This window comes from Candida theae (genome assembly GCF_024610275.1).
Source record: "Candida theae strain CBS 12239 chromosome Unknown scaffold4, whole genome shotgun sequence".
NCBI classification, from domain to species: domain Eukaryota; kingdom Fungi; phylum Ascomycota; class Pichiomycetes; order Serinales; family Debaryomycetaceae; genus Lodderomyces; species Lodderomyces theae.
The window spans coordinates 265,593-283,984 of NW_026261436.1; the positions used below are offsets into that span (position 1 = coordinate 265,593).

Consider the following 18,392-nt stretch of genomic DNA (forward strand, 5'->3'; position numbering starts at 1 on the left):
AAAAAAATAAAAATAAAAATAAAAGAAAAAAAGAAGAGCGACATTTGTACCTCAAAGCCGACAGCCAAAAACCCATCTCCAACCATTGGGAACAGGTATCGCTTAATGAAAGGGTGCAGACAAAATAGTTGAATTTGGATACTTGACGGCTGTTGCAGTATAACAACGTCATCAGGAAATAGAGATTGCTCGCACCACAAAGAGCGTACATTGATAGACTTCATCCACGTCATATGAATAATAGACCCACATCCACATTACCATCCAACTCACACACAAATCAAGGCAACTGGCGTTGAGTAGAAAACTGTCTTTCATTTACTATATCAAAAAAAGAAAATAAAAAAGAAAAGATAAAAGATAAAAGATAAAAAGGTAAAAAGAATACGCTCACATGGAAGAAGAAGTAGCAAGGAGGAAATTGGTCATTGTTGGCGATGGAGCCTGTGGCAAAACTTCACTACTATACGTGTTCACCCTAGGAGAGTTCCCCACCGAGTACATACCAACTGTTTTCGAAAACTATGTGACTGACTGTCGCATTGACGGGAAGGCGGTGCAATTGGCATTGTGGGATACTGCAGGACAAGAAGAATATGAGCGTTTACGACCCCTATCTTACAACAACTCCCACGTCATTTTAATTGCATTCGCACTAGATACCCCCAATTCGTTTGAGAATACGCGATCCAAATGGGTGCAAGAGGTTAAGAAATACTGTCCCAACACACCGTATATTTTATGTGGTTTGAAAAAGGATTTACGAGTAAATACAAAGGACCGTCGGCGTTTTGTTCAAGTCGATATGGGTGAAGATATGGCCCGTATGATTGGGGCAAAGACATATTTAGAAAGTTCAGCATTGACTGGTGAGGGTGTTGATGATATATTTGAGTATGCAACGAGATTGAGTTTACTCCAAGGTTCAAAACTGAATGATAAGTGCTGCACGATTTTATGAAAATCTGCATCAAACGTGGGGAGGCTTAGCAGCTTATTTGACAAACAATAGTGAATAGATAGGTAGGCAAAAATATTTATAATGCGCGAAGCAATTTAGAAAAGATAACAGTAAGTTTCGAGCTTTGATCTAATTTTATAGGTACTACTTATCAGATATAAAAGCATCCCATCCTTCTTGACAAATCTCTTAGACTTTGAGCAACTTCAGTTGCAAAAAAGAGAAGCAAGAAAAAAAAAAATAAAAAAAAAAAAGGGAGAGCGACACCAATAGAAAAAAAAACAAAAAATGGAAAAAATAATGAAAAGGACGAGATTCGAACTCGCGCATCTTACGATACTAGAAATCACAACTTATTAAGTCGTAAGAAACTTAATTCTTGAGTCTAGCGCCTTAGACCAACTCGGCCACCTTTCCAATTTCTGGAGTTTTTATATTTTGAGGTCAGACGATTGTGCAGATTCAATAACCTGTTATAGCATTCAAAAGTGCTGGGAATCATGATAAATCATCTCTGCAGTATGAAGATAGTTCAAAATAAGACCAATTCCGCATATTTGTTTCCAACTTCAAGAAATTTGGGAACTAAGCGATGTAACTACTGTAGCAGTCATTAACTTTTAATAATCCCCCTGCCTGCATAGTACTTACTACGTGAGATCTGTTTCTGTCAAAATATGCCAATTGATACGATAAATGCGTATATACTAATCTGTGGGTCATTCGGAATAATTGTTCATGGGAGATTGTTGTTCTTACATCTTCATTTTTGCCATCATTTTGGTGCCAAAAAAAAAAAAAAAAAAAGAAAACATACAGTCCGTACTTAACACACTTACAATATTGTATCCATCCCAAATAAGAAGAAATGGATTGTTGTCTTGAAAAAAGTTTTCAGAAAGGCATTTGAACTCATCATGTAATTTGACTATGTAAGCTACATCCTAAATTTGGAAGCAGTCCATACATATGATGAAAATCCATGGGAATTCTACCTCACTTCAAAACTTTTGTGTCAACAAAGGCAACGGTCACTTATTTGAGTCTTTGCCACAAATAATTTGAAGCTCTCAAAGCAAAATAGATTGCGAATTCTCCAGGAAACGTTATGTAGAATCAACAGTAGTTGCCTATCGGAGTTATTTACCACTTCGATCGGGGGTAAAAAGAAGAAAAAAAAAAAAAAAGAAACTTTTCGCACAGCGACAAGGAAACTCCGAATGATCAAATACCGATGGAAAACTGTAATGATTGAGTAGAGATACAGAGAATGTAATTTAGAATCAAGAGACCACGGTCCATTAAAAATGGTTATGTGGAATGTGAACAATTTCTGCTTCCATGAGCAAAAGCTCCTCCCCCTTCGTTCAAAACTGCATTTGTCTTATCAGTTCGTGCCGCACATAATGCAATGCCAAGAACAGAAACAGATTATAGACGTCAAAAAATATATCTGTTTTGATGAGGTTGCTCTTTCACAAGCTCAGAGCCAAGGAGAATTAGAAGGGCGGTGGAATAAAAAGAGCCCTTCCATTTTGAAAAACCTTGTAGAGACACCTCCGTATATAATAAATGCCAATTTTGAATTATCTTGACCCGATATTACTAAATGCCAAGAACTAAACAAAACAAGGTTTGTAACTTAGCAAAGACTTCAAACGGCACTACTGATACTTTCAATAGTCCATACAAAAGTAGGTCTCTAAGTCCAGCCCCCCGTCTCCCCCGTCACAATTTAGATTTGCAGAAATGACATCTGGCGCTAAAAATAAATTAAATTTTTCCAGGAATTATGCCACAGCTAACACATAGAGCAGGATATCTAAAACTTTTCCATAGTTATATATATAGACACCGATCAAAGCCACATTTCTCTCCTTTCTTTTTTTTTTTTGTTTCTTCCTTCCAATTTGATTTCTTTTTGAAAGAACCTGCTGTACGCTTACATCATCGACAACTGATACGAAGCATATTCCTATAGATACACACCACAAGAGTAAAGAGGAAAAGAGACACCAATTCTACCATCCTTGATGACCGAAAATGCAATACAACCCAATTTCAATAATACTATCTTGAACAACCAACCTTTGGTTCAAGATCCTTTAGTAATACAAACAGAGGATGACAATACCGATACTGCGACTCCACTAGCTGTTCCAGTGACTGGGGATACGCAAGGAAGAAATACAAGCTCGATAGACTCATTTCAGATCGATGACCAAGACTATGATTCAGCAGAATGGAGTTCCAATCAACAGAGCCACATTCAAAAAGTGAAGCACAAAGCTATCAATTTTTACAACCGTGTAATTTTACCAAACGTAGGGATTTCGCTATTGCTCCTATCACAATTTCTAAACAGCATAATGGTTACGACCTGTAAACTATTGGTTACGGATAAGAATTTCAACAAACCAATACATCCGGTGCAAATCTTGTTTGTCAGAATGTTTATCACTTACGTTTGCTGCTTGGTTTATATGTATGTGACAAGGGCGGTTGAGGAAGCACCATTCGGACCAAAAAAGATCAGGATATTGTTGGTAATGAGAGGAGTTGTTGGATTTTTTGGAGTCTTTGGAATGTACTTTTCGTTGCAGTATTTAAGTCTATCAGACGCCGTTGCAATTACTTTCCTTGTTCCCATGGTTACTGCTTTCTTGGCATTTGTAATTTTGAAGGAGAGGTATTCAGTATTGGAAAGTGTTTGTTCTTTATTATCACTCGCCGGTGTCATTTTGATTGCAAAACCCTCATTTATATTTGGCGCAGAGTCTGAGAAAGAAACTACCGACGAGTCAGTTGAAAGTTCTTCTTCTGGAAAGAGAATTTTGGCAACGGCAGTGGGGTTGATAGGTGTGTGTGGTGCTTCAAGTGTTTACATCGTGTTGAGAAAAATTGGAATGAGTGCCCATCCTTTACTTTCCGTCAGTTATTTTTCATTGACTTGCTGTATTGTGACATTCATTGCTACCCTTGTTGTGCCGTCGTTGTCGTTTGTCTTGCCTCAAAACGGCTACCAATGGTTTTTGTTTGCAGTAATAGGATTTTCTGGATTCTTTATGCAATTTTGTCTTACTGCTGGTGTACAGAGAGTGAAAGCCTCTAGAGCGTCATTAATGGCTTACTCAGGTATGGTGTTTGCCATCATTTGGGACTTAACCATTTGGCATCACCTACCAGGTATCTTGTCATTTTGTGGTATTGGCCTTATAATTGGAAACGCAGCCATTATATTAAGGTTTAAGCCTGAGAGTACAGAGACTGAGGCAGCACCTCCTGGCCAAAATGACCTTGAGAGAAACGGTAAGTATAACGAATTGAATCGTGATTCAATTGTCATGCAAGATTTTGTCATCACCGATGATGAGGACGATGATGAATCAGGTAGTGACTCAAGTAGTCGTGGAAAGGCGCCGCAAGGACATTGAGTGAGGGCATTATAGATTGTCGTGTAAATTTTATAGACTGTATTTCTTTGAGCGTAATCATAAATGATTCTTCTCCATCCGCCGTAGTATAGTTTCTTCTTTCATGCGGCCGAATTTTCCATTGCCTCAACCGCCGAGTTTGTACATCGGACCCGGCCCCTAGCATACTAAGAGCTAAATTTCTGAACGATACAGCAAAAGTTGCATCCTTTGTGAAGAGTGTAAATGGTAACTAAGACGCTTCTAGCCAGACACAGCCCCCTGACTCTGGCTAGGCGCATGCTACACTGTTGTGCATATGCAAATGAAACTTCGGCACCGATCTTCTACAAAAGTGTCTTGCCGAGAAAGTCGCCTCCACCTTCATTGATCTTAAATGCATGGTGACGGTAACTGCGGATGCAAAGTGCCTTTGGGTAACAACATGGAAACGTTTTACCCGCTTGGGTTGAGAGTAGTCTTTCCTTCACATACATGAGAGTTGTAAGTGCAAACTCTTATTTAATTTACACAGCGGAAGGCGGTAACTGCGAGTGCGGAGAGCGGATGCAAAATGCAGCAGCTGAACAAAAAAAAAACAAAAAAATAAAAAAAAATGGAACGAGGCTAATTGTGGAAGGAAACTGAGAAGCGCATAGCGGCTAAAGGAAACTATGGCGTGCGGTGTCAAAGGTTTTGCTAATCTATGTGTGTTCAACCCTGTCATACTCTGCTTGCCAACAGTACATATAAATAACTACAAAAAACGACTCAAATTTTTTTTATTTTTTTATCTTTGGCGGTTCTTAAACCTTATCAATTACCTAACAAACAACACAGTACACTCTCACATAAGAAAAAATGTCCTACCCCGATATTCCAAGCAAAAGTTTCGCTGAATGGAGGCAAGTATTCCATGGTTTTTGGCCAGGCAAGCCAAAGTTTACGGAAAAGGATTATCCTACATTGGAAGGAAAGGTTGTTATTGTTACCGGAGGAAACACTGGTCTTGGTTATGAAACTGTCAAATCATTAGCAGGAACCACCAAGGCAAGACTTTACATATTTTCAAGAAGTGAGGAAAAGACTCTCAAGGCCATTGAGAAGTTGCAACTTGAAGTTGCCAAAGAGTACAACGTTGCAAACAGAGACATTGGATTCATTCAAGTCGATTTAGGTGACCTCACCAGCATCAAGCCTGCGGTTGAGAAATTCTTGAAGCAAGAGGACCGATTAGACATTATCATCAACAACGCCGGCGTGATGATGCCACCACAAGGAGCAAAAACTAAACAAGGGTATGAGTTGCAAATTGGTACGAATGTGTTGGGTCATCACTTGTTGCAACGTTTGTTGGATCCTATTTTCATCAAGACTTCAAAAACAAACCCACCAGGATTATCAAGAATTGTGTGGTTGTCATCCACGGGTCACATGTCTGCTCCTAGAGGTGGAATTTTCTGGGACGACATCGCTTTTGACAAGGTACCAAAGTTCAACACAAACATTAAGTTGCAACTTTACGGACAAAGCAAAGCTGCTAATTTGATTCAAGCTCGCACATGGTCAAGAAAACACGGTTATCCAAATGTTATTAGTAGCTCAATTTGTCCTGGATATTTGAACACTGAGTTGCAAAGATACTCATCGCCAGTGGAAAGATACATTTACAGGTACCTTTTTCACCCACAAAGATACGGTGCCTATACTGAATTATACGCCGCCTTTTCGCCAAACGTGAAAGATGGTGACCATAGTGTTTCATTTGGAACTCCTGCCAAAGGTAGAAAGGACTTGTTGAGTGATGAAGTTGGCGATAAACTTTGGGACTGGCTTGAAAAGGAAACTGACCCATACGTCTAGTGTAGTTTGTAGTAGAGAGACATTTCTTTGTTTAGATTAATTCTTTCAATATATATTAGTCCTGAGTTGGGTATTGTCTCTTGTAGCGATTACTTTGAGCCAGTCAAGCAACCAGATTTCACTCACTCCAACCATGCTAATTCCTTATCCACCTGATTCAATTGCACCAAGTTTCCACTCACTTGTACGTCAAGGTTTTTGACATACTCACTAGTCTCCTTAGTCAAGTTGTTCAAATTGGTAATCAATTTCCGAGAATTGTTCAAGTTCACATCAATGTATTCTAGTTTGAGGAAATCTTTTGATTGTGGGTTTGATGGCAATGTCCGTAGCTGATTAATCCATTTGTGTGAGCCGCTTCCGCTGCCTCCGCTGCTGCCACTGCTGCCACTGCTGCCACTATTGGATGCCTTGCTTCCTATGTGGCTGTCATGGGACCGACGATTGGCCATGGTAGTGATGCTTATGCCTTTGATGTCTTTGATGAGTTCCTACTCTTTGCACTCGTTCGTGTTGCAAGTTTTTTTCTCTGTCACACACACGCACACTTACAAAATCTATTCTTTTTATTTACAAGACTGTATACATGTACATACACACACACACACACACACACACACACATATACACAGACTCTGACATACGTCGCAGAGCTTACTCCTTAGAGAATGGGAAACCGTAGGCACTTAATAGCGTCTTTGCTTGCGAGTCATCTTGGGCAGTAGTCTTGAAAGTGATATCAATACCATTCAAATTTGGAAACAATTCTTGAAAGTTCTCCAACTCGGGAAACAACTGCACATCTTCTGCCGTGAGACCAAAACTGACATTCCCATTCTTGTCACCAGAACTAAATCTTATACCTTTGAATGCTCTGATCCTCGGTAATACCAATTCAGTTAATGTGCTAATGAATTGATTCATGTCTCTATCGAAAAGTTCTACTTTTCCTCCACATGGTCTTCCGACTCTTACTTTCCATGGTAGGATATTTGACTTGTTGAATATTTGCTTGGCCTTGACGTTGGTGATGACTGATAATTGAAGTCTGGTGGAAATGTTCAACCATGGATGCTCCAATGCATACTTATTATATGAATGTACAACGACACTGGTGATTTCAGGAACATTTTTACTAGTTATTGGATGTTTATCCTTGGTGGATCTAGTTCCACCACGTGGATTCCTTGATGAACGATAGACTTTGTAAGGCGAGTCAGTGCCCCAGGACCTTCTCTTGTTTCCTTCAATCATTTCAGCATCATGGTCGTAAAAGTGCAAAAGCAAGTCTGATTGTAAGGTGTTATTATAATAGTCAGCAACTCTGTCTTGGCATATCTCCGTCGGTTTAAATTTGACTGATCTGATATCGTCAGCAGGCAACAACAAGTTTTGCAAACTTGGTTTCAATTTGGATTTCTCAACCTTAACTAAATGGTGAACTGGGTTTACCGTTGAGTACCCTGGTCTGCATAGTATGCTGGACTGCGAGAGTTGACGCACGAATGTCTTGCTCATTTGGTGTGTGCTTTTCTCTATGGTATACGAATGGTTTTGATGTAAAAAAAAATTTTCAAAAAAACCTCTTTTGGCTTTTGTGGTATGCGAACGTCGCTTCTTTTTTTTTCTTCACCTCAATCAATATAATCAACAGTGATCAAAGAAGAGTACCACAAGATTGCAACAATTACTCACAGCCAACGTATCATTGCCGAAGTGAAACACATTGTGTGAAATGAAGTTTGCATTGCCTGATGACTTGGATTTCTCTAATGGACCTGCATCTACACAAGTGTTGGTAAACTTTCCCGTCTCTAATGCCTCAATTGAACCGATTGTACCAAAAGTTATCAAGCCGCCCAGTCTAGATGATGTGAATGTGATGTATAAACTTATAACTGCGCAAACTAATGACTGGATGCAACAGAAAGCGCGTGGTATGGCAAATCAAACCAGCGATAGTGTTGCTTCAATTCAACGTGCCAAGGATCAGTTGGACTCCAGCATTCAGGCGTTGACAGATATCTTCAACAGTCGATTACATTTACAAGCTCAACAAGTGGAGAAGGTTATACAAGATGAGAAAGAGAGAATGAGGTTAGCTGAGGAAGCAGAGAGGCGAAGATTGGAAGAGGAGGAGAGACGAAGGAAGCTTGAACAGGAACGCATACAAAGGGAAGAAGAAGAGCGTCGACGAAGAGAAGAAGCACGTCGTAAAGCAGAGCAGGAGCAAATAGAAGCTGAGCGCAAACGGAAGGAAGCTGAAGAGTTACGAAAGAGGGAGGAACAGCGCAAGCGCGAAGAAGAAGCTCGATTGAAGTCTGAACAAGAAGCAAAGGCTCAAAAGGAGGCCGAGAGTGCAAAACAACGTGCTGAAGAACTCAAAAAGGAGCAAGAGCAATCGACAACAAACTTCAAATCAATAGAGAAGCAATTTCTCAAATATAAGCAGGATATACAAGATATCAAAACCCAAGTTGTTGCAGCATTGGACTCTAATAAAGATTTGAAGAAACAAGTGAACCAATACAAACGTAAAATCAATCCCAAATTTGGTCAATTATCAAATTCAATGTCGCACACAAGAACAGTAAGCATGGAAGTTTACAATCTTGTTGTACCCACCCAATCAAACGAGCTCGTCTATAAATGGATCCTCAACTTCATTGCAAAAGCGATAATCGATCAAGCTGAAACCGAGGTAATTGTGAGGCCTGTTGCCGCGAGACCTTTGGCGACATTAGCTTGTTTCTTTCTTGAAAAATTCCCTGAATTTGAATATTTCCTCACTGCGAGGTTCATCAAGAAATGCCCCTACATACTTGGCTACACATGCAGAATCGACTCGGAGGAAGGGAGGAAGAGAATGGGGTGGAAGCGTAATCAGGACGATAAGTGGGAAGATGATGTGAAATATGATGAACGAGTAGGCGGGATTTGCACAGTGTGGGCAGTGATGACGCATCAATCACAAGCACAAATTGGCATATATTCATACAGATCTTCTTGGCAATTTGCAGCAAGAGTCTTGAACACTGATTTGAACTTGATCAGAAATACTCATTTTGAACTATTGGCTAATTGGTGGGAGGCAACCGGAAGTGATTTTGCGAATGAGTTTGGTGTTCAAAGTAAGAAATTGATGTTTGTGATGGTTGGTGTTTTTGTTGATGCTGTTGCTGATAAAAAGTTCCCTGCTGCAGCACGGTTGAGACTTTTGGGTGAAGAGTGGCAAACCAAAGGCGTGATACAAGGATTGAAACAGATGGAAAGTTAGCGGTACATAAAGGTTAAGAAGCTATTTACATCAATCACTCAAAGTCACTTTCTGAGTTACTCTCCGAACTCATTTCTGAGTCAAGCTCTTCCTCTTCTTCTTCTTCTTCATCATCCTCTGAAGCAATTTGGTCTTTGTAATCAATCTTATTTCTGATTCTGCTGCTCCTTCTCATCGGCTCAACGCTAACCTTCTTGCTAGGTTTTCCAACTCTTCGAGCACTTTTCTTGCGTTTGTTGCGTTTGTTGGAAGTTGGTGCTCGTTTTGCTCTCTTGGGTGTATTTGCAACAACTACGTCATCAGTCTGTTTCCGTTTCGTGTCAGAAATCTCCTTTCTTATCAAAGCCACCAATTTACCTTGTAACCCGTCATGTATGAATACCTGAGACACGACAGATTGTGCTTCAGCAGCACTAGCCATTGGGGCATATATGTCCTGCGGCAATTTGATCTTCTCTGTCCAAGTTTGAATGGGCCAGACTTTATAATCGCTATACGTCTTCAACACTAACTGGGCCAACTCAGCAATGCGATATACATTACGCACCTCTTGCGGTTTATTCAACATCTCATATTCTTCGCTTGGTATGGTGGCATCTCGATGTTGCTTCACCCTGCTGGCTAAATAGTAGAGTAAGGATATGTTTTCAGCTTTGGCTATCAACTGCACATAGTAAATAAGGAAACGAGCTGCAAAAGAAAACGACTCCAACATTCTTTGGTCCTCTTCATTTGCCAAAGTTTCCTCGTCGCCATTCAAAATTGAAAGAAACTTTTCATGGTGAGTAATATTGTGAATCAACCGAACCAAGGACTTTTCAAACTTTAAGCTTTTCAATGTTTCAGATCTCTTGGACATGGATTTTACCCACAAAGTGTTTTCAGTTTTCAATGCATTGTCTTGCTCAACAGCCATGAAAAACACCAAAGATAGGTACTTTTCTGAAATCGATTCTGATGCAAGATATTGTCTCAATTTTGTTGAAAATTGGGTTCTCACTGAAAGATCCTCATCGGTTAGTAAAACGCATAGCTTTCTCACTGTAGAGGAAGAAATAACTTCATTGTAAATTGGAATCTTTGCCAATTTCAACAAGTATTCCCCAGCCGTTAATCTCAACGTCACTTTGTATTGCTCAGGAGTGGGCCAAGTTTCGTTATTCCTGTTGACTATCTCTCCCTCATTTCCAATTATAGATAATAACAATTTAATAACAGGCCCCGCTTTCTGTTTGGCTGTCTCAGGGTCATCAACGTAGCTCTTCAATGTGTTGATAAAGTACCGAATAGCCAAGAGTTTATACACTCGCTGCTTGTCTGCTGCTGTGTTTTCAAGTAACACATTCTTTATCACGTACTCAGTTATGTCGGACTCCTTGTCGCTGACAGAATATTGATCAACCAAGAAAAGTTCTGCTACACTGCTCAAATGTGTTCCAAATTGACCATCAATCACGTCCAATGGATACACTCTATCGATAATGTCGTTGCAGCAGACTTCCTTTCGTTCACTAAGACCGAGAAGTTTTACACAATACTTTGCTTCCTCAGGTGATCCATCAACTGCCAATTTGACCAACAGTTCAGTGAATAATATTTCACCTGGAAAAGACTCTGGATACTTTTTGACAAAGTGGTAGATAGTTTTGAGTGGTCCTGACTTGTTTGCTTCATTATCGTCCATGCACAATTCAACCAAAGCTCTTACATGGTGCTTGAACACTGCGGGTGATATAGTTGACATTAGCTGCAACAACTCGTTGGCAGGTATTTTGAAATATTGCACCAGCAGCAGCTTTGAGAGCAAAATGAGCTGTTCAACATTGGATCTATTAAGCAACAAAGGCGAACCTCTAAGTATCAATAACTTGGTGTTGTAAACCATATCCACGGGAGTAACACTGATTGTGTCATCACATTTGAGATTCTTTGGATCTGCAAGTTTATTCACCAATTCCTTGAACGCTCTATTGATGGTGGTTAGATCCGACTCAGATGAGATGCAGGTTTTTATCAAGTGATAGAATCGAGCTCTATTGAGTTTAAAGAGCCTCTCTAAACAGGAGTATGTATTGTGCTCGTCAGGAAACGAAGCACAAAGCCAGTTCAAAATCTTTTCCAATTTGACCAAGTTTGATTTGAGTTGGTCCGACAGTGATGGCGGATTGTTTTCCTTTTCTAAGGAGTTTGCTTTATGTGATTCATCAGCAATTTTTAAAAAGTTTTCAACCCCGTTTGCAATCTGGCTTTGCCTTCTAAGAATAGCGGTAAATGCTTCTTTACTCTTGTCATTCAAAGTGGAGTAAAACCTCACCAACGAGTCTACTCGCTTAGCTGAATTTGATTCCGAAACGGGGACAAGTTTTTCGAATAATGATTCATCAACTAAAGCAATTATGGTTTTGTCATTTATGTAGATTAATGACAATATTTGATTGGGGATATCTGTAATCATCTGCTCAAGCTCGTGGTCTAATAGGAGTTGCTCATGGTTGTGGCTACCATCAACATCATCGCGTCCAGCTTGGAGCTGTGCATGGTGGTGATAAATCGAACTCAACACGTTGATCGCAGTTGATCTTATATTTTTGTGCTTCTCTCTAATCAATTGCGACAAAATTTGCAAAATTTCCTTATTGGCAACTTTGGTAATAAATGTGTCGTGTGGGATCTTGCTAATGGCAATACAGGCAGCCTCTCGAACTCTGTGGTCGGTATCCACCATGCACTTTTTTAGCTCGCTTGCAAGAACACGACACAAATCGTTTGTAAGGTATTGGTTATTGATATAAATATCGGGAATTAGATTCACCCATAAAGCACGAACGTAATGAGATATGTCATTTGTTTTCTTTAGCCAACTAAGCCAGATTGGGTTGTGTATGACAAAAAAATTGACTTTATGCAATGGTATAGTTGGGCTATAACTTTTTGTCCCCAACATCTGTCCAATAGTTCTTGTAGCCAAAGCACGTATCCTTTCATCACTTGCATTCAACTCGTCATCGATTAAACAAATGACTGACGACGTTATGGAAGGAACAAATGTCCAAAGCTGCACTGACAAGTGATGAATCTTTTTCAAAGCCTCCAAGGCTTTCAAAAACTCATTTTCACTTCTTTTTTGAAACTCTGAATCATTGGATTCGCCAGTTTCCAATTTGTTTGAGTTTGTGTACAAGATTTCGGAAAAGTACTGGGCCACCAACCTAGCCATTCTATCAACATTGTTTTCGCAAACGGCTAAGGAAAAGTTGAATTCAGGCGTTGTTATATTTTCCAGAAGTAACTGATTATTCAATCCATGTAGCTCAAGCTTGCTTAATATCATTTTGATTATATCTAGTGGTACAGCTTCACATTCTGAAATCACTTCTGACAAAATATCAATAACCAAAGATTCCAACTCCCTGGGAAAGCTTTGTTTAGTGCCAATGTTGTAAAAAGCCTCAAATAACGATTTGATTAATTTTTGTGACTCCTGAAGATCAAGGATCAAGATTATGGATTTCGTTTCGGCCAATCTTTTTAACAAATAGACATATTGTAAGTAGTATTGAGACCTTTCCGATTTACCAGTGCTGGCGATTCTTGTAAACTGTTTGAAAAATGTGTCAAAGATGACATACAATTGCTCGTCCAGATAAGGTGCATTTGGTGCAAAGAGTCTAAGGATATCTGACAAGCAACAACAAGCATATGCTTGTACGCCGATACTTGGGTGATTCAACAATCTCTTGTCAATGAGGTCCTTGGTCACCAGCTTGAGGGAATTTAAATCAATCTCCTCATCATCAAAGTTGGAAAGTTCCTCGTGTAGCTCCATAAGTCTAGTGATTAGTTCTTTATTGCTGATGTTCAGCTTGATTGTGCTAATGATTCGCTTATTGAAATGCAAACTACTACTGCTACTGCTGTTGGTTTGGCTGCTCATGTCCATAGGAGACGAAGTTGTCAATGACCTGCGTGGCTGTACCATTTTTCGAAATATGCTGGTTTTAGTGTAGTCAGGATCGGTTGTCCCTGTGGTGTAAATAGTGTTTTTGAGGTAAAAGAGTTACGATTTTTTTTTGGTAGAGGTGTTTGTTTTTTTGTTTTCCTTTTTTTTTTTTTCTTTTAGTGTTGTTTTGGGTGAGAGACGTGTCTGTTATGTAATACATTACGTAATACAATAGTAGTACGAAGAAATTCCACCTACTTTGTAGCAAGGCCATCCACCAAATACTATCAAGATATCAAGCAGCTCTTAAGTTACTGAGAGTGAGTCTCTTACATGAAAGGAAGTTCTCATTATGTTGCTTTTGCATATCAAAAATCTTTACATATTTGTAATAAATTAAGTGCAAAAAAATTTACGAAACTTCAAAAAAATAAGGCAACAACCTCTCGGTGTATCTACACATGCAATGCTGAAATCACCTATAGCGTTATCGGTTAACCTTGACTACTCTGGAATGCACACCCTGAGGTGAATACAGAGAGGTAAGACAGTATGATGAAGGGGGAAAAAAAAAGAAAAGCCCAACGCGGGACTCGAACCCGCAACCTTTCGATGTCTTGTATATAAGAGTCGAATGCTCTAGCCGATTGAGCTAGCCAGGCTTTTTGTTGAAGAAAAATATTCTGGGGCATTTAAGAGTTACATTAAAATGGTAAAGTTTAATGTGGATTGTGAAATATCTTTACTGATGATGGCATGTGTTTGCGTTCATTTTACTAGAAAAACAAACTGTGTATGTATGGAGACCATTTAGAAACTCAATCTGTGGGATTTGGAATTATTCAGCTGTTTTGAAGACGGTTATGATGCATAATTTAGTGTAATAGAGACAGTTGATGAAAGAATACCCTTTCCTTTTGACATCTAGCTAGTGGCAGCACCATATGGCTTGGAATTATTACTGCAATGGCCAATTCTGGATGACGTGTATTGACTCCTTTCTGGTTTTTGATCTAGATTGTACTCCAAGTAATTTTTGATGTCTTCATTCTATTATGTATATGCATTATTGAGCTTCAAGCTCTCAGCTCTTTATTTGCCTTTGCTAGATACGTTTATTACGACTTTGCGAAATGTTGACTTAGTTACAACCTGCTGCAGGAAAGGCGTGCAACCATTTTAAGCACTGAAAAGATATTCAGGTATCTGCGGCAGCTACCACGAGTTGAAACATACACAGCCACATTTCCTCTACCACAGAAGATAAGTGTTAACTGTTAGTAGACTAACCGCCACTCAAAAATAAAAAAAATAAGGAAGTGAATGATATAGTGTATCTTCTCTTCTTTGTTGACTATTTTTGCAGCTAGAATCTCATGATATTTGAAAAGCTGGTAGCACCAAGTAACAAGTATATATTGAGAAACAAAGAGAGAACGATAGAAGCCATTCATCCGAGGAGCAGCAGCAGCAGCAGCAGCAGAAAAAATAAAAAAAAAAAGAAGACGAAAAATAAATCTGGGGGAGAGAGAAACAAAGAACAACAGACTTTAGCGTCATTCCAACTCAAATAACTTTACAGACATTATAGCCTGTACTTACTTACTTACTCACTTATAGTACCCCACTCCCAGCACCCCCACCATCAGTACATCTCATATACCTCACTTTGCCACTTATAATCACTCGCTACCCATGGAGATCTCCCAAAACAATGTACATCAAACGACACCAAGTTTGAAATTAATCAATACTTCGAGTGGAGTACGAGTGTCTCAAGCTTGTGATCGATGTCGAATTAAAAAAATCAAATGCGATGGACTATATCCTTGTCACAACTGTAAAAAGGCAAATTTTGATTGTAAAACTTCGGATAAACTAACCAGAAGAGCGTTCCCCAAAGGTTATACCGAAAACCTTGAAAAAAAAGTCAAGGCTTTGGAGGAGGAAGTTCGTCTTCTACGAGAAAATCAACAACCTGGTGACCAAGGCCTTGCAGTGACGAAGGATGGTACTGAGACCCCACAAAAGCCAACAGCAGCACTAGCAACTGCGTCAGCTTCTGTGGCTATCCCCACGACTACGACCACAAATGATAAGGTCTTATTTCAAACTACAAATCAATCCGTGCAAATCAACAACCCCATTGACCAAATTTTCAATCTTGATGACCGAGGAATCATTATTGGTAACGATAATCTCAATTTTGAGTCACAATTCAACCACTTGTTGATCAACTTACAAATGCCGTTCTTGAAGATAACTAATAGCCACAATTATCTTTTAAATGATCCCAATAGCTACTTGTACGACCCTTCGCAAGCAAGAAGTAATCAGTTTCACAACAAGGATTTGGACTTGGTTTTCAATCCCTTAACTGGAGCTAATCCAAGTGCTCCTGATACTCCCGGTGTAAATGAGTTACCCCATGATGTCTATGATTTGTTCATAAAGTTGATCAACAATTTTAAAAAAGTTTTCAAGTCCAAAAAGGAATTAGATGCACAAGTTACCCAATTCTTTCTAAACTACAACATCTTCATCCCCATTTTTGATTATCATGAGTTTATACAAAATTATGACGCATTTCACACAATGTATCCATTCATTTTCACCTACGACGATTCTACCATCAATGGGTTCAATTTGTCCAATACAAGTGATTATCAAATTGTCAATAGATTTCTCATGACAATCATTCAAACTTACGCCATGATTTTCATCAATAACCCTACCATCAATCTAAACTTGTTATTAAACCACTCGGATCCTCACTATTCAATAAACAGAGACAAGTCAATATTGAACTCACTATACGATATATTACCATATTTCAATGGCTTTCAAATATCCATAAGTCAGCTTCAAACTTATTTACTTTTACTTTACTATTCACTTTTGACTAACAACAAAGAAAAATCACTAATCTTATCGTCACTTGTCAATGCGTTCATTGGTATACTAGGAATCAATTTGAACTCGAAAAATTTATTCTTTAACGACTTGTCATTAAATGTACATCAACGACGCAATAGAGTTAAAATCTTTTGGACTTTTAAAGTATTGTTGAAATGCTTCAACTTGAAGTTTGGATTCAAACCAAGTCTCAACACTACAGTGATCAACCCAGTTACGATTGATCGATACTTTCAACTAACTCCAGAGAAATTGTCATCGTTACTTGACGATAACGATGATCTTTTCAATACATTGTTGAAACCAAGCATTGAGTTCTTAAATCTTATGAATATCATTATCCCATCTTCATTTTCACCCAATTACTATCAGTACTTGAAACTCGACAAAAAAAAGAAGGAAAAAGACCACCCGGCCCACTCCCACAACCATCATCGCTTGGATTGGATCTTGAATGAAGATGATGGTGATGGTAATGATGGTAATTTAAACTACAATTTCAACCAGTTTTTAACAATTGATAAAAACTTGTCTGATTGGAGACAGTCCTTAAAGCACAAGGTCTTTTCATTAACACCACTCAATTTGGATTTGGGATTACCCAATTTGGTAAACGTTTCCCACAACAATTTATATCACGACATGACACAAGAACATTTGAAGCAAGAGGTGATGTTAAACTACTATCAAACTGGACTACCTGATACTTATACCGCTTCGCAATTGATCAAAATCCAACTCAATTTCCACTATGTCCTCATTAGATCCATGAATTACTTGAATTTCATTGTTGATAAAGAGTTGGATTTTGTGTATTACAAGGAAATTGCCGTGATTGCGCTGGAAGTGTTGCAATATTTCAACTTGATATTTTATCATATTAGTTTATCCCATGAAAAACGAAATGAAGACCCCGTCATCAACTCCAATGCAATTGTGATGCAAAGTCTTGGGTTGGATGTGGATGAAGATGGGTTTGTGATCAATGATTTTTCAGTAAAACGAAGACGATCAAACGCTAAACCAAGCTCAGCAAAACGCGTCATTAAGGAGATCCCCATGTCACCTTTCAACCCCATGTTGAATGGATTGTCATTGACGGTAATAAATTTGAAAAAATGCATTGTTTTACAAATGTTGTACTTGTTGATTTGTCAAATGAAGTGCTTGAAACGACAAGAATTGATAGCCAACATCACTGAGTCGGTTCATCTTCTTCATCACTCAGTTGATTTGTTCATTACTATTTTCCTAAATTACAAACCGGGTGTTAATTCCAAAAGAACCAATGAAGATGTCTTGTTTGACAAGTTGATGAAGGATGAATTGAAAGTAGAGATTCTACAGTATCAACAACAAAGACAGCAACAGCTGCAAAATGATGATACCGATGATGAAGAGGATGCAGACGTTGTTGGTCTTGCTAATGGCAAAGGACCGAACTATTACAAGAGCATCGATTGGGATAATGAGAACTTGGATGAGGATTTGAAGTATCTCAAGATTTGTAAATTCATCAAGTACAAATCTCAATCTGTATTGGAGCAGTATAATAAATCGAAAGTGAAGCAAAAGACTCAGAATCAGCTGAAACAGCAACACCAACCACAACAACAGCAACACCAACCACAACAACAGCAACACCAACCACAACAACAGCAACCACCACCACCACCACCACCACCACAACAGCCGCATCCGCATCCGCAACCGCATCCGCCACAGCAGCAACCGCTTTCCATTACTCAGAACCCATACACACCAATGTCATCATCGACTTCAGGGTCGGCCACATCACTTTCAATAAAGTTCGACGTAGGCAATGCGTTTCCCGACAACAACAACAACAACAACAACGGCAGCAATAACCAGAACAGGAATGATAACGGCAGCAGTTCTCATAAAGATTTCGGCGCAGCTCATGATCTAATGGACCTAAAGAGAAGTTACTCCAACAGAAACTTGAGCCATCAATATATACAACGTAACAATCAATCTATATAGCGTCGTTACATACACAAA

General features: G+C 39.0%; 8 protein-coding genes across 8 annotated transcripts; 5 read left to right on the forward strand and 3 right to left on the reverse strand. All coding sequences in view use genetic code 12, as the record gives it.

Annotated features, from left to right (window-relative positions):
- Positions 1–394: 394 nt before the first annotated feature.
- Positions 395–961, forward strand: RHO2 (Rho family GTPase; the record flags this gene model as incomplete). The annotated part of the gene is made up of 1 exon (XM_051751990.1): positions 395–961. The coding sequence occupies one exon, from the start codon at positions 395–397 to the stop codon at positions 959–961; it is 567 nt and encodes a 188-aa protein (XP_051608889.1).
- Positions 962–2,994: 2,033 nt separating this feature from the next.
- Positions 2,995–4,395, forward strand: KGF57_002654 (uncharacterized protein; the record flags this gene model as incomplete). Its single annotated transcript, XM_051751991.1, has 1 exon — positions 2,995–4,395. One exon carries the CDS (start codon positions 2,995–2,997, stop codon positions 4,393–4,395), a length of 1,401 nt encoding a protein of 466 aa, XP_051608890.1.
- Positions 4,396–5,235: 840 nt separating this feature from the next.
- On the forward strand, positions 5,236–6,237 carry KGF57_002655 (uncharacterized protein; the record flags this gene model as incomplete). The annotated part of the gene is made up of 1 exon (XM_051751992.1): positions 5,236–6,237. One exon carries the CDS (start codon positions 5,236–5,238, stop codon positions 6,235–6,237), a length of 1,002 nt encoding a protein of 333 aa, XP_051608891.1.
- Positions 6,238–6,359: 122 nt separating this feature from the next.
- KGF57_002656 (uncharacterized protein) lies at positions 6,360–6,689 on the reverse strand (the record flags this gene model as incomplete). The annotated part of the gene is made up of 1 exon (XM_051751993.1): positions 6,360–6,689. The coding sequence occupies one exon, from the start codon at positions 6,687–6,689 to the stop codon at positions 6,360–6,362; it is 330 nt and encodes a 109-aa protein (XP_051608892.1).
- A 202-nt stretch (positions 6,690–6,891) lies between these two features.
- KGF57_002657 (mitochondrial 54S ribosomal protein uL5m) lies at positions 6,892–7,755 on the reverse strand (the record flags this gene model as incomplete). Its single annotated transcript, XM_051751994.1, has 1 exon — positions 6,892–7,755. The coding sequence occupies one exon, from the start codon at positions 7,753–7,755 to the stop codon at positions 6,892–6,894; it is 864 nt and encodes a 287-aa protein (XP_051608893.1).
- Positions 7,756–7,972: 217 nt separating this feature from the next.
- Positions 7,973–9,514, forward strand: GLE1 (nucleoporin; the record flags this gene model as incomplete). Its single annotated transcript, XM_051751996.1, has 1 exon — positions 7,973–9,514. One exon carries the CDS (start codon positions 7,973–7,975, stop codon positions 9,512–9,514), a length of 1,542 nt encoding a protein of 513 aa, XP_051608894.1.
- Positions 9,515–9,548: 34 nt separating this feature from the next.
- Positions 9,549–13,493, reverse strand: PDS5 (Pds5p; the record flags this gene model as incomplete). The annotated part of the gene is made up of 1 exon (XM_051751997.1): positions 9,549–13,493. One exon carries the CDS (start codon positions 13,491–13,493, stop codon positions 9,549–9,551), a length of 3,945 nt encoding a protein of 1,314 aa, XP_051608895.1.
- Positions 13,494–15,149: 1,656 nt separating this feature from the next.
- Positions 15,150–18,374, forward strand: ZCF16 (Zcf16p; the record flags this gene model as incomplete). The annotated part of the gene is made up of 1 exon (XM_051751998.1): positions 15,150–18,374. One exon carries the CDS (start codon positions 15,150–15,152, stop codon positions 18,372–18,374), a length of 3,225 nt encoding a protein of 1,074 aa, XP_051608896.1.
- Between the last annotated feature and the right edge of the window lie 18 nt (positions 18,375–18,392).